Raw genomic sequence first — 15,011 nt, 5'->3', positions numbered from 1 at the left:
GGGGGGTGGGGGAGGAGGGGAACGAGGGGTTGGGTGAGGGAGTGTTTAATGATGTGAGAGTCTGCAGCATCTAATCCCAGAGTAAAGGGCCCAGTAATTCCAGCAGCCAGGCAGCAACACACACATATACGCACGCACACACGCACGCACGCACGCACACCCTAACACACCCCCACACGCGCACACATACACGCACACATACACGCACACACACACGCATGCATGCACACCCCCACACACGCGCACACACATACACACAGACGCACGCGCACACACTCACACACTCACAGGAGCTCACACACACAAACGTGCACATGCGCACGCACGCACGCACACACAAGCACACACACGCACACACCCGCGCACACACACTCACAGACGCACGCACACACACACTCACACACGCACACACACTCACAGACGCTCACACACACAAACGTGCACATGCGCACGCACGCACGCACATACACACCCACACAGACACTCACACATACGCACACACTCACACACGCACGCACTCACACACACACACATACGCACACTCACACACACACAAACAAACGTGCACATGCGCACACACGCACGCACACACATACACTCACACATACAAATGTGCACATGCGCACGCATGCACGCGCACACACACACGCACGCACGCACGCACACACACGCACACACTCATACACATGCACGCACACACACTCACGCACACAACACACGCACGCATGCACACGCACGCACGCAGACTCGCGCACACACACACACACTCACACACACACAAACACACACTCACACACACGCACGTACGCACGCACACACACACACACACACACACACACACACACACACAGGCAACACTTGGCATTCCTCATCAGCCCCCAGGCATTTCAAGGCCAAGCTAAAAAAAGAAATGTGAACGGTTTCATTCCACTGAGCTTTTGTTCAGTGAAAGCAGAACCGAGGCAGCCTGTCTGAGGAGCCTTTGAGGAGCGACTCTGCCCCCATCACGCCTGTGATGTGCCGGAGCCTGTATAAATTTGAACAAATATGTTGTAATAAACCCTGTGGGGTACACAGGCCCACCCCCGGCGTGGACGATCTAACACACCCGGGGCCCTGGAAACAAAACGGTACAAATGGCTTGCTTTACTCTCGAGGGCAATTGGGAGGTTTATTTTAGAGGGGGGGGGGGGGGGGGGGGGAGGGGTTTGGGAGAAGGCATCAAGTTATGATGATAAGATGGTGTTGAAAACTAAATGGGATGTGTATAGGTCAGGCTGGCTCTGTGACACGGGGCGATGGAGAACACGTACATTAGGGAACGCTACGCCAGGGAATGGGGCCATTCAGCCCAGCAGGTCCCTGCTGGCCCCCTGTCGGATGAAACATTGCCCCCTGTGGTGATTTGGGGAAAGGGTTGCGGCCATTTTGCGTGCAGCAAGATCCTGCCAACTGCCACGCAGCTGGATAATCCGTGACCAGTTTAGTTGTGTTCAGTTTAGAGATACAGCGTGGAGACAGGAGCCTTCGGCCCGCTGAGTCCACATTGCTGGTCGACGTGGATTCGGTGGGCCTAAGAGCCTATCTCCGCGCTGTATCTCTGTGTGTGTGTGGGAAAACCGGAGCACCCGGAGAAAACCCACGCAGGTCACGGGGAGAACGTACAAACTCCGTAACGGACTGTGCCTGTCGTCAGGATCAAACCCGGGTCTCTGGCGCTGTAAGGCAATAGCTCTACCGCTGCGCCACCGTGCCGCCCCACATAGAGTGAACGCTCCCAGGGCACCCTGAAGTCGAGGTGCTTGGCTGTAATCCAACCGAGAGGGGGGCTCCCTGAATGATAAGATCTACTGCCCCCTCCCTCACAGTCGTGGGCACGCACAGGGCAGGGACAGGGCGGGGGGTGAAGTCAGAAGCTGACAAGGTCATAAGGAATAGGAGTAGAATTCGGCCATTCGGCCCATCAAGTCTACTCTACCATTCAATCATGGCTGATGTATCTCTCCCTCCGAACCCCATTCTCCTGCCTTCTCCCCATAACCTCTGGCACCCGTACCAATCAAGAATCTATCTATCTCTGCCTTAAAAATGTCCACTGATGGCCTCCAGGGCCCTCCGTGCCAAAGAATTCCACAGATTCAACACCCTCTGACTAAAGAAATGTCTCCTCATCTCCTTCCTAAAAGAACGTCCTTTAATTCTGAAGCCGTGACCTCTAGTCCTCGACTCTCCCAGCTGAAGTCATCACATTCGGAGGGAGGCATCTGAGCTGTTAGTTAATACAAATGCCTGATATGAAGTCACGGTGGCGCGGAGGTAGAGTTGCTGCCTCGCAGCGCCAGAGACCCGGGTTCGATCCTGACTACGGGCGCTGTCTGTGCGGAGTTTGTACGTTCTCCCCGTGACCTGCGAGGGTTTTCTCCGAGATCTTCGGTTTCCTCCCACACTCCAAAGACATGCAGGTTTGTAGGTTAATTGGCTTGGCGTCATTGTAAATTGTCCCTCAAATTGCTAGTGTGCGGGGATCGCTGGTCGGTGCGGACTCGGTGGGCTGAAAGGCCTGTTTCCGCGATGTATCTCTGATCTAAAATTGAAAACGAACTCCTCCGGGCAAGAGCAGGCTCGTGCGGGCTGCTACCGCCCTGCATTTACCTTCCTTTGCCCGTCGCCAAGAATGTGTTGGTGTTACGTTGCAAGGCAGCATTCAGAGCTACGGGTCAGTGCCTGCCTGCCATGCACTGCCCCAAACACCGCACCCTACTCCAGGCCTCGCTGTCCCACGTCTCCAGCCTCCCGCCAACTCACGCGTGCTGCACGCTGGTGCAGCGGGTAGAGCCGCTGCCTCACAGCGCCAGGGACCCAGGGTTCGGTCCCGGCCTCGGGCGCAGTCTGTGTGGAGTATGCATCTTCTCCCTGTGCGGGTTTTCGAGTTAATCTGCCCTCTGCGAGTTTACCCCTGGCGTGTAGGGAGTGGCTGAGAAAGTGAGATGACATAGATGGTCGGCGTGGACTCAGTGGGCCGAAGGGCCTGTTTCCATGCTGTATCTTTTAATCAATCAATCGAGTCCAGGCTACCCAGGCCTGGATAGAGTGGACCGGAAAAGGATGTTCCCACTAGTGGGACCGTCTGGGACCAGAGGGCACAGCCTCCGAGTAAAAGGATAGAACAGAGATAAGGAGGAATTTCTTTACTCAGTGAATCTGTGGAATTCATTGCCACAGACGGCTGTGGAGTCCAAGTCATTGGGTATATTTAAAGCGGAGATTGACAGGTTCATGGTTACTAAAGGTGTCAGGGGTTGTGGGGAGAAGGCAGGAGAACGAACGGGGTTGAGAGAGAAAGATAGATCAGCCATGACACCCGCACTAATCAAAACTAATCAAAACCCCAAGCAACAGTGGGCCGATATGCTCAAGAGAGAGTTAGATTTAGCTCTTAGGGGTAACGGAATCGAGGGACACGGGGAGAAAGCAGGAGCGGGTACTGATTCTGGATGATCAGCCATGATCATATTGAATGGCGGTGCTGGCACGAAGGGCCGAGTGGCCTACTCCTGCACCTATTTTCCTATGTTTCTACGAGCAGAAGATAAGTCTGTTTGATGAACTCGATGTACAGTAACATTGTGGGTTTTCTCCGGGTGCTCCGGTTTCCTCCCACACTCCCACGACATACAGGTCTGTAGGTTCGTCGACTTCGGTACCATTGTAACGTGATCTCCAGTGTGTGTGTGTGTAGGATGGCGCTAGTGTACGGGGAGGTGGCTGGTCGGCGCGGACTGCCGCGCTGCGCGGACTGCCGGAGGGCGGTGTGGCAGCAGGTGGCAGCGCCCAGCGGTTCCCCCTCCCTACCTTGAATGCCGTAATGCCGATTGAGACGTGACCGCCTGGCTTCATCAGTGTATGGGACGGCTGTCCAAGGCATCTCGCTGAAGTACTGCTTGTAGGAATCTTCTGACCTGGGGAGGGAGCGAGCACATGAATGAATGAATGAATAGGTTTATTGGCCAAGTATGTGCTTATACAAGGAATATGCCTTGGTGCTCTGCTCACAAATGACAACGCAAACACACAGTTAACAATTAAGAATAAAGCATAAAGCGGGATGGCGGGACTTACATATGAGGAAAGACTAGATAGACTGGGCTTGTACTCGCTGGAATTTAGAAGACTGAGGGGGGATCTTATAGAAACATATAAAATTCTTAAGGGGTTGGAGAGGCTAGATGCGGGAAGATTGTTCCCGATGTTGGGGGAGTCCAGAACCAGGGGTCACAGCTTAAGGATAAGGGGGAAGTCTTTTAGGACCGAGATGAGAAAACATTTCTTCACACAGAGAGTGGTGAGTCTGTGGAATTCTCTGCCACAGAAGGTAGTTGAGGCCAGTTCATTGGCTATATTTAAGAGGGAGTTAGATGTGGCCCTTTTTGCTAAAGGGATCAGGGGGTATGGAGAGAAGGCAGGTACAGGCTACTGAGCTGAATGATCAGCCATGATCATATTGAATGGCGGTGCAGGCTCGAAGGGCCGAATGGCCTACTCCTGCACCTATTTTCTATGTTTCTATGTTTCTATAAACATATCAAAACAATCAGGACACAACATTACGGTCTAAGCATGCGGGTGAAAATAAACCAGAGCATGCAATAACTTTGGTTATTGAGTAGGACTAGTGCTTGTGTGGTCAGCACACAGGCACTCTTTTGCCTCAAAACTGGGTATGGGAGGGTGGGGGAGGTAGAGAGGAGAGGTGGAACATCACTGAGCGACCACAACTAATGTTTGCGACCACAACAGTCCAGGTTCAGGGACAGTTTCTTCCCGGCTGCTATCAGGCAACTGAACTACTCTAGTACCAATTAGCGGGCGGTCCTGAACTACCATCTACCTCGTTGGAGACCAACCTCCCTTCCATTGACTCCACCTCCACCTCACGCTGTCTTGCCAGCATTAACAGGGACGAGTCACACCCCAGTCTTTCTTTCTTCTCCCCTCTCCCATCGGGCAAGAGGTTCAGAAGTGTGAAAACGCACACCTCCAGATTCAGGGACAGTTTCTTCCCAACTGTTATCAGGCAACTGAACCGTCCTACCACAACCAGAGAGCTGCCCTGACACACTATCTACCTCATTGGAGACCCTCGGACCAACTTAGATCGGACTTTACCGGACTTTATCTTGTACTGGACGTTATTCGCGTTATTCCCCTTATCATGTATCTGTATGCTGCAGATGGCTCGATTGTAATCATGTATTATCCTTCCACTGACAAAAGCTTTTCACTGCACCTCAGTATACATGACAATAAACTAAAATAAACTAAATCTAGACTCTGATTGTGAACTACCATCATCCAGGATAATGGGGGTGGGAGGGAGGAAGAGATTTGGAGGCTTAGGAACAGAATTATGCCATTCGGCCCATCAAGTCTGTTATGTCATTTGTTCATTTTTGTTAGTCTGATCTATTTTTCCCTTTTCAACCCCATTTTCCTGCCTTCTCCCCGCAACCTTTGACGCCCTAACTATTCAAGAGCGCGCCCATACCAATAGAGATGCTGCCTAACCCCGCTTAGTTACTCCAGCACTTTGTGTCTTTTTTTCTGTAAACCAGCATCTGCGGTTCCTTCCGTTACATCGATCGAGGAGAAAGGTTTAATGGGGACCCGAGAGGCAACCTTTTCATGCAGATGGCGGTGGGTATGTGGAACGAGCTGCCAAAGGAGATATTTGTGACACCATTGAAAACACACTTGGACAGGTACATGGATGGGAAAGGTTTAGAAGGGTATGGGCCAAACGCGGGCAGGTGGGACTAATGTAGACGAGGCACGTTGGTCGACATGGACAAGTTGGGCTAAATGGCCTGTTTCAGTTATAGATTCTATGACTCTTTCTCTGGATACTAATCAGGAGGACTTGAGGACATGGACCAGCTGTGATCAGAGGACCCAATCCTAATTTATCAAATTTCTAGTAACCCCTGCATTCCCTCCCCCTCGGCCCCTCCTCTACCCTAGTCCTCCTGCCAGTTCCACTGGTCGCATTCATATACCCCTTCGTTGTCACCTCTTCCTCAGCCTACAACGGACCATTGTGGGCTCCACCTTTCCCGGGCTGGCTCATCGGTGCTGGCCCTGATTTGTTCTTTGTACCTATTCATGCCTCTAGTTTCCCCCTCCCCTGACTCTCAGACTGAAGAAGGGTCTCGACCCTAAACGTCACCTCCTCCTTTTTCTCCGGAGCTGGCTGCCTGACCCGCACTGAGTTACTCCGGCACTTTGTATCAATCTTCTCTGACCTCTCTCACTGTTTGCCAGCCTCTTTAAATCTCCACCCCTCTCTCACTTGCACCTCCATGGATAGTTGCACATTGAGGAACAGCAGCCCATCGTCTGACTTGGCATTGAGATCCTTCAGCAGTCAACGGTGTCTTCAACAATATCAGGGCGTGGCCGCCTTTCCTTCACTCTCCTCTTTGCACTTCACAAGAGCACGAGGAAACAGTAGCAGGAGTGGGCCACTCGGCCCTTCGAGCAAGCACCACCATTCGATATGATCATCCAGAATCAGTACCCCGTTCCTGCTTTCTCCCCATAATCCCTTGATTCCGTTAGCCCTAAGAGCTCTATCTAACTCTCTCTTGAATGCATCCAGTGAATTGGTCTCCATGGCTTTCTGTGGCAGAGAATGCCACAGATTCACAACTCTTAGGGTGAAAAAGTTTTTCCTCATCTCAGTCCTAAATGGCCTACCCCTTATTCTTAAATGGTGACCCCTGATTCTGGGCTCCCCCAACATCGGGACCATTTTTTCCTGCATCTAGCCTGTCCAATCCCTCAATAATTTTAAGGGATTAATAATGAATCTCGTAATAATTTTATATGTTTCTATAAGATCGCCTCTCATCCTTCTAAATTCCAGTGACTGCAAGCCCAGTCGATCCATTCTTTCATTATATGTCAGTCCCGCCATATTAACCTGGTGAACCTACGCTGCACTCCCTCAATAGCAATAATGTCCTTCCTCAAATTAGACCAAAACTGCACAAAAGACTCCAGGTGCGGTCTCACCAGGGCCCTGTACAACTGCAGTAGGACCTCCTTACTCCTATACTCAAATCCTCTCGCAGTGAAGGCCAACATGCCTTTTGCTTTCTTCACTGTCTGCTGTATCTGAATGCTTACTTTCAGGGACTGATGCACAAGGACACCCAGGTCTCGTTCCAACTTAGGGGTGCCAACTATCTCACTCCCAAATAAGGGACAAGGAGATGTTACCGCCCCGCGCCACCTCACCCAGGCAGCGGCCACATGCTCTCGCTCCACTAATGGCGGCCGCCTGGGCCGGGGGGCCTACAGTGTCCAGGCCTAGTACCGGACAAGGGCGGTCCCGTACGGGACAAACCAATTTAGCCCAAAATACGTGATGTCCCAGCAAATAGCAGACAGTTGGCAACCCTAGTGTCCGGGCCTACATTGTCCGGGCCTACAGTGTCCGGGCCTATGGTATCCGGGCCTACAGTGTCCGGGCCTACAGTGTCCGGGCCTAAAGCGCGCCCCCCCCCCCGGGCCTACAGTATCCGGGCCTACAGTGTCCGGGCCTACGGTGTCTGGGCCTACGGTATCCGGGCCTACAGTGTCCGGGCCTACGGTATCCGGGCCTACAGCGCCCCCCTCGGGCCTACAGTATCCGGGCCTACAGTGTCCGGGCCTACAGTGTCCGGGCCTAAAGCGCCCCCCCCGGGCCTACAGTATCCGGGCCTACAGTGTCCGGGCCTACGGTGTCTGGGCCTACGGTATCCGGGCCTACAGTGTCCGGGCCTAAAGCGCCCACCGGGCCTAATATGGGACAAGGGAGGTCCCATACGGAACAAACCAATTTAGCCCAATATACGGGATGGCCCAACTAATACGGGACAGTTGGCGACCGTATTGCTCCTCCTTCTGAATGCTTTCAAGAGAGAGCTGGATAGAGCTCTTAAGGATAGCGGAGTCAGGGGGTATGGGGAGAAGGCAGGAACGGGGTACTGATTGAGAATGATCAGCCTTGATCACATTGAATGGCGGTGCTGGCTCAAAGGGCCGAATGGCCTCCTCCTGTTGTCTATTGTCTATTGTCCCCTTTTCCCAATCTGACATTCTGTGTCTATCTCAGCCGCGGTGGGTTTAGGCCAAGGCATTGCAGATTCCCGTGCCCAAGTCTGGTGTGATCGGCTTGGAGGACGTGCAGGGGGGAGCCACAGTCCCAGAAAGCCCTGTGATTTACACTCACAGAGGGCAAGGCTGTGACCTGACATGCAACACGCTTGTCTTTGGTTGTCCAGATGCCAAACCTTCTCAATGCAACCCAGGACAGGGGGGGGGGGGGAGGAAACAAAAAAAATCAAATGTTTATAATGAAAGTCACCGGTTATAAATAGCAGCGGAGGGATTGCAGGCAGCGGTCTTGGTGGGGTGAGGCCTGGGCTAATTCTGCAGGGGTTTTGTTTCACAAGAGTGTCAGTCACCCACCCAACGAAGATAGACACAAAAAGCTGGAGTAACGCAGCGGGACAGGCAGCATCTCTGGAGAGAAGGAACGGGAGACGTTTCGGGTCGTGACCCTTCTTCAGATTAGTTAGGAGAAAAGGGAAAGGTGAGATGTAGACACATGGTGTCACCTACTGACTCCACCTTTAGTTACCAGGAGGGGGCAACGGAGAAAGACAAGGTGGAGGGGTGCAATCACCACCCCCCTCTGAGTCACACACCATCCTGACTTGCAGTTTTGTAATGTAGAAAGACGCCACTCGGCCCGTTGAGTCTATGCTGGCTCCCATCCCCCACATAACCTATGCATTCCCGCATGCCAATTGACCCTCCATCCCGGATTCCCCCACTCCCTGCACACTGGGGGCATTTACAGAGGGGGGGGGGTGTAGTCCACAAGCCCCCACCACGTTGGGATGTGGTCGGAGAAACTGGAGCACCCACAACATGAGGGGAAGGGAAAGGGTGAATGAACAGAGGCTTTTACCCAGAGGAGGGGAATCACGAACCAGGGGGGAAATAACAAACAGACAAAGACATAGCAAGGCAAATAACAGTGCCAGCTCAAACACAAGAAGAATACAAGAAGCCCATGTAACCCGGAGCTTAGTCAGAGGTTGTGGTGTTTAATAGCCTGATGGCTGTAGGGTAGAAGCTGCTCCTGAACCTGGACATTACAGTTTCCAGGCTTTAAGTTCACACTTGTATCTGTGTGAGTGTGTGTGTGTGTGTGTGTGTGTGTGTGTGTGTGTGTGTGTGTGTGTGTGTGTGTGTGTGTGTGTGTGTGTGCGCGAGTGTGTGTGTGTGAGTGTGTGTGTGTGAGTGTGTGTGTGTGCTTGTGAGTGAGTGTGTGTGAGTGTGTGTGAGTGTGTGTGTGAGCGTGTGTGTGTGTGTGAGAGAGTGAGAGTGTGTGTGTGTGAGTGTGTGTGCGAGTGTGTGTGTGTGAGTGTGTGTGTGTGAGTGAGTGTGTGAGAGTTAGTGAGTGAGTGTGTGTGAGAGTTAGTGAGTGAGTGTGTGTGAGTGTGTGTGTGTGTGTGTGTGTGTGTGTGTGTGTGTGTGTGTGTGTGAGTGAGTGAGTGTGTGTGAGAGTTAGTGAGTGAGTGTGTGTGTGTGTGTTTGTGTGTGCGTGTATGTGTGTGTGAGTGTGTGTGTGTGTGTGTGTGAGTGTGTGTGTGTGAGTGTGTGTGTGTGAGTGTGTGTGTGTGAGTGTGTGTGTGTGTGTGTGAGTGTGTGTGTGTGAGTGTGTGTGCGTGTATGTGTGTGTGTGAGTGTGTGTGTGAGTGTGTGTGTGTGAGTGTGTGTGTGTGAGTGTGTGTGTGAGTGTGTGAGTGTGGGTGTGAGTGTGTGTGTGTGTGAGCGTGAGTGAGTGAGTGAGTGAGTGTGTGTGTGTGAGTGTGTGTGTGTGTGTGTGGGTGTCAGTGTGTGTGTGTGTGTGTGTGTGTGTGTGTGTGTATGTGATTTGTATTGGTAGGAACTACAAAAGGAAATTGTCAAACTGTTTCATTGTCTATATTTATAGTTCATTGGCTATATTTAAGAGGGAGTTAGATGTGGCCCTTGTGGCTAAAGGGATCAGGGGGTATGGAGAGAAGGCAGGTACGGGATACTGAGTTGGATGATCAGCCATGATCAATATTGAATGGTGGTGCAGACTCGAAGGGCCGAATGGCCTACTCCTGCACCTATTTTCTATGTTTCTATGAAGGGTGGCCACAGTGGTGCAGCCTGACAGCATCAGAGACCCGGGTTCGCTCCTGACCACGGGTGCTGTCTGTACGGAGTTTGTACATTTGTACGTTCTCCCCGTGAGTTTTCTCCGGATGCTCCGGGTTCCTCCCACACTCCAAAGACACACAGGTTCGCAGGTTAACAAACAGCGGAGTGGTGCAAGCGAAGGGAGTGAGATAACAACAACAGAATAACTGAACGAGGTGGAGTTAGGAGTGAAGGTACGCTGGAATACCTCTGGGAAGGGGGTGTGAAGGGGGTGATGGATTCAGGAGGCAGATGGCAGTGGGGGAGAAGCAGTTGCTGAGTCTAGTTACGGTTGCAGTGGGAAGTCCACAGAGGCTGTTTCTGCGGTGCTAATCCAAGCACGGTCGGTGACTGGGCAGCTTTGCTTAAAACAACCCCGAGTGTAAACGCGCATTTAAATTGTCACTTGTCCAGCCGATCTGTGTGAACTGAAGTGTTTATGGAGCAACTGATTGACGGAGGAGGCACTCAAGGGCCTTTCAACTTCCATTCCAGTCTGCGCTGCCAGACATAGGTTCCCTTTCTTCGCCTGCCTTGGGGGGGGGGGGGGGGGGGGGGAGGGGAGGAAAGGCATCGGTTAGTCGCGGCCCGGCCATCACTGCGGCACTCGTTCATATGGTCACAAGTTGTAGGAGCGGAATGAGGCCATTCGGCCCATCAAGTCCACTCCACCATTCAATCATGGCCGATCTGTCTCTCCCTCCTAACCCCATTCTCCTGCCTTCTCCCCGTCACCCCTGTCATCTGTACTAATATAGAATCTGTCAAGTCATCGCCCATTGACTTGGCCTCCACAGCTGCCTGTGGCAATGGATTCCACAGATTCACCACCCTCATCCCCTTTCTAAAGGTGCGTCCTTTTATCGCGAGGCTATGGCCTCTGGTCCTAGACTCTCCCACTAGTGGAAACATCCTGGTTAACCTCGCACAGAAGAGACAGGGCAATGGGGATCTGACAGTCGGAGAGTCACACTGTTGCTTTGACTGGTCCTTCCGAGAATGGGATAGGGCATGTTTAGTTTAGTTTAGAGATACAGCGAGAAAACAGGCCCTTCGGCCCTCCGAGTCCGCGCCGACCAGCGATCCCCGCACACTAACACTCCTTACACAGTCTAGGGACAGTCTACAATTACACCAAGCCAATGAACCTACAAACCTGTACGTCTTTGGGATGTGGGAGGAAACCGAAGATCTCGGAGAGAACCCACGCGGTCACGGGGAGAACGTACAAACGTGGTACAGACAGCACCCGTGGTCGGGATGGAACCCGTGTCACGAGCGCTGTAAACGCTGTAAGGCAGCGGCTCTACCGCTGTGCCACCGTGCCGCACTGTAGTTGAGGGAGTACGACCCTCTCACTAACACTGGTGCTGGGCTGACAAAGGAAGGTGCCATCACCGGTGTTCCTGATGTTGACACAAAATTGGACCTCTACTTTCACTCTGGCAGGCTCTAGCCAACCCCATGTCAGATTTCTGAGTCCCATATCTGACGAAAGATGTGCCGGCGTTGCACAGGGTCCAGAGGAGGTTTAAGGGAATGAACGAATGATCCCAGTGATGAGAGGGTTAACGTACAACGAGCGTTTGACGGCAGTGGCCCTGTACACGGCCATGATCACATTGAATGGTGGTGCTGGCTCGAAGGGCCGAATGGCCTCCTCCTGCACCTATTGTCTATTGTCTATTGAGTTTACAAAGATGAGGGGTGGATCTCATTGAAACCTACCCAAAAATGTGAGGCCTGGATAGAGTGGATGCGGAGAGGATGTTTCCACTAGTGGGAGAGCCTGGGACCAGAGGCCACAGCCTCAGAATTAAAGGACGTACCCTTTAGATTGGAGATGAGGAGGAGTTTCTTTAGCCAGAGGGTGGTGAATTCATGGAATTCATTGCCACAGACGGCAGTGGGGGCCACGTCTTTGCATGCTTTTAAAGCGGAGATTGACACCCATTCCTTCTCTCCAGAGATGCTGCCTGTCCTGCTGAGTTACTCCAGCATTTTGTGTCTACCTTCGATAGGTTCTTGATTAGTAAGGGCACGGGGAGAAGGCAGGAGAAAGGGGTTAAGAGGGAAAGATCGATCAGCCATGATTTTAATGGCGGAGCGGACTTGATGGGCCGAATGGCCTAATTCTACTCCTATGGTTAGAATCTGCAGGTGCTTTTTTACCTGTCAGCGCTGACAAAAACAATCTCGAACTTCTGTCCCGACTCCTTGATTTTGCGGTAGATCTCCACGAGGACGCGGGTGAGGCTTCGGCAGGGAGGGCACTGTGGAGAGGAGAGGGTTAATGCAGTAACTGCAGCAGCTCAGAGCACCGCCAGCTAAACACCACGCTGCCCCTCAAAGACCACCCCCATTCACCCAGAACCCCAGGAATATGTGGGTTAACCGACCATCAGCGTCTGACGGCACTGGGCCTGTACTCGCTGGAGGCGAGGCACTGGGCCTGTACTCGCTGGAGGCGAGGCACTGGGCCTGTACTCGCTGGAGGCGAGGCACTGGGCCTGTACTCGCTGGAGGCGAGGCACTGGGCCTGTACTTGCTGGAGGCGAGGCACTGGGCCTGTACTCGCTGGAGTTTAGAAGGATGATGGGGGGGGGGCTCGTTAAAATGTGCCAAATAGTGAAAGGCCTGGATAGAGTGGACATGGAGAGGATGTTTCCACTAGTGGGAGAGTCTAGGACCAGAGGTCACAGCCTCAGAATTAAAGGACGTTCCTTTACAAAGGAGATGAGGAGGAATTTCTTTAGTCAGAGGGTGGTGAATCTGTGGAATTTATTGCCACAGAAGGCTGTGGAGGCCAAGTCAGTGGATATTTTGAAGGCAGAGATTGACAGATTGTTGACTAGTGCCAGTGTCAGGGGTTATGGGGAGAGGGCAGGAGAATGGGGATAGGAGGGGAAGATAGATCAGCCATGATTGAATGCCTGAGTACACTTGATGGGCCGAATGGCCTAATCCTGCTCCTACCACTTATGATCTTATGAACTCCACTGACACGTTGTTTTACCCCAGCACTTTGTAGTCTGAAGAAGGGTCCAGACCCAAAATGTCACCTATCCATGTACTCCAGAGATGCTGCCCGACTCAATGAGTTACTCCAGAGTTGTGTGTGTACTTACATATGTGTGTGTGTACATGTGTGCGTGTGTGTGGGTTTGCGTACACATGTGCGTGCGTGTGCGCATACATGTGTCTGTGTGTGTGTGTGCGTGCGCGTACATGTGTGTGTACATGTGTCTGTGTGTGTTGTGTGTGTGCACATGTGTCTGTGTGTGTGTGTGCATGTGTGTGTACATGTGCGTGTGCGTACATGTGTGCGTGTCCTTACATGCTTGCGTGTCTGTACATATGCGTGTGTTCGTACATGTGTCTGTGTGTGTGTGCATGTGCACGTGTCCAGGCTGGTGTTGTGTGTGTGTGTGTGTGTGTGTGTGTGTGTGTGTGTGTGTGTGTGTGTGTGTGTGTGTGTGTGTGTGTGTGTGTGTGTGTGTGTGTGTGTGTGTGTGTGTGTGTGTGTGTGTGTGAGTGAGAGAGCTGGGCCCAGGCTGGTGTTGTGTGTGTGTGTGTGTGTGTGTGTGTGTGTGTGTGTTTTGTGTGTGTGTGTGTGTGTGTGTGTGTGTGTGTGTGTTGTGTGTGTGTGTGTGTGTGTGTGTGTGTGTGTGTGTTGTGTGTGTGTGTGTGCATGTGTGCGTGTCCAGGCTGGTGTTGTGTGCGTGCGTGCGTGTGTGTGTGTGTGTGTGTGTGTGCGGGGCAGGGAGAGGCGGTGCAGGGGGAGTTGACCACCTTACCCAGTGTGCGTGTGTGTGTGTGTGTGCGTGCGTGTGTGTGAGCGTGCGTGCGTGCGTGCGTGCGTGCGTGTGTGCGTGCGTGCGTGCGCGGGGCAGGGAGAGGCGGTGCAGGGGGAGTTGACCACCTTACCCAGTGTGCGTGTGTGTGAGTGTGTGTGTGTGTGTGTGCGTGCGTGCGTGCGTGCGTGCGTGCGTGAGTGGGGCAGGGAGAGGCGGTGCTGGGGGAGTTGACCACCTTACCCAGTGTGCGTGTGTGTGAGTGTGTGTGCGTGCGTGCGTGCGTGCGTGCGTGTGTGTGCGGGGCAGGAGAGGCGGTGCAGGGGGAGTTGACCACCTTACCCAGTGTGCGTGTGTGTGAGTGTGTGTGTGTGTGTGCGTGCGTGCGTGCGTGTGTGCGTGTGTGAGTGGGGCAGGGAGAGGCGGTGCAGGGGGAGTTGACCACCTTACCCAGTGTGCGGAGAAGTAGATGCCCAGGTAGCTTCCGCACAGCTCAGCGCTGTTCACCGTCTGCCCGCTGTGCTTGACCAGTGAGCCCGCCATCACTTCGCCAAAGGACTTGGGCCCCCAGGGGAACTCGGAGCCTGCTTGGGACAAGGAAAGGGGGTGTTACTGAGGGGGGGGGCGGCGGAGGGGGGCGGTGGAGGGGGGCGGCGGAGGGGGGCTACGTCGGCCGTACTGTCCCTACCTAGCGGGTCGTCACGGATGATCAGCTGGCCGTCTCTGCTGATGATCCTCCCACTGCTCCCCTCCATGAAGATCAGCGTGGGGATGTTGGTCACCTTGAACTTACTCCACAGCTTCGTCTGCAATCAGAGGGGAGACTCACAACATCAGCTCGGACTGACCTATCCCTGCGTCAACACCCCCCGTCCCCAAATCCCCACCCCCGTCTCCCACAGGGAGCAGAGGCACCTTCTTCAGTCAGAGGGC

The 15,011-nt window shown here is 53.2% G+C and overlaps 1 protein-coding gene across 1 annotated transcript in view; it reads right to left on the bottom strand.

Annotated features, from left to right (window-relative positions):
• Positions 1-15,011, bottom strand: part of nxn (nucleoredoxin) — a 101,927-nt gene that overhangs the window by 27,086 nt on the left and 59,830 nt on the right. Inside the window, exons 2-5 of the mRNA XM_078422035.1 lie at positions 14,767-14,884; positions 14,529-14,662; positions 12,457-12,557; positions 3,853-3,959 (exon numbers count right to left, since the gene is read on the bottom strand). Of these exons, the coding sequence (XP_078278161.1) occupies positions 3,853-3,959; positions 12,457-12,557; positions 14,529-14,662; positions 14,767-14,884 (460 nt within the window). The remainder of the gene's footprint in view (positions 1-3,852; positions 3,960-12,456; positions 12,558-14,528; positions 14,663-14,766; positions 14,885-15,011) is intronic.

The sequence above is a fragment of the Rhinoraja longicauda genome, chromosome 26, assembly GCF_053455715.1.
Source record: "Rhinoraja longicauda isolate Sanriku21f chromosome 26, sRhiLon1.1, whole genome shotgun sequence".
Classification (NCBI taxonomy): domain Eukaryota; kingdom Metazoa; phylum Chordata; class Chondrichthyes; order Rajiformes; family Arhynchobatidae; genus Rhinoraja; species Rhinoraja longicauda.
Note: the sequence above shows the minus strand (reverse complement) of the source record. Positions and strands in the feature narration are given on the sequence as shown.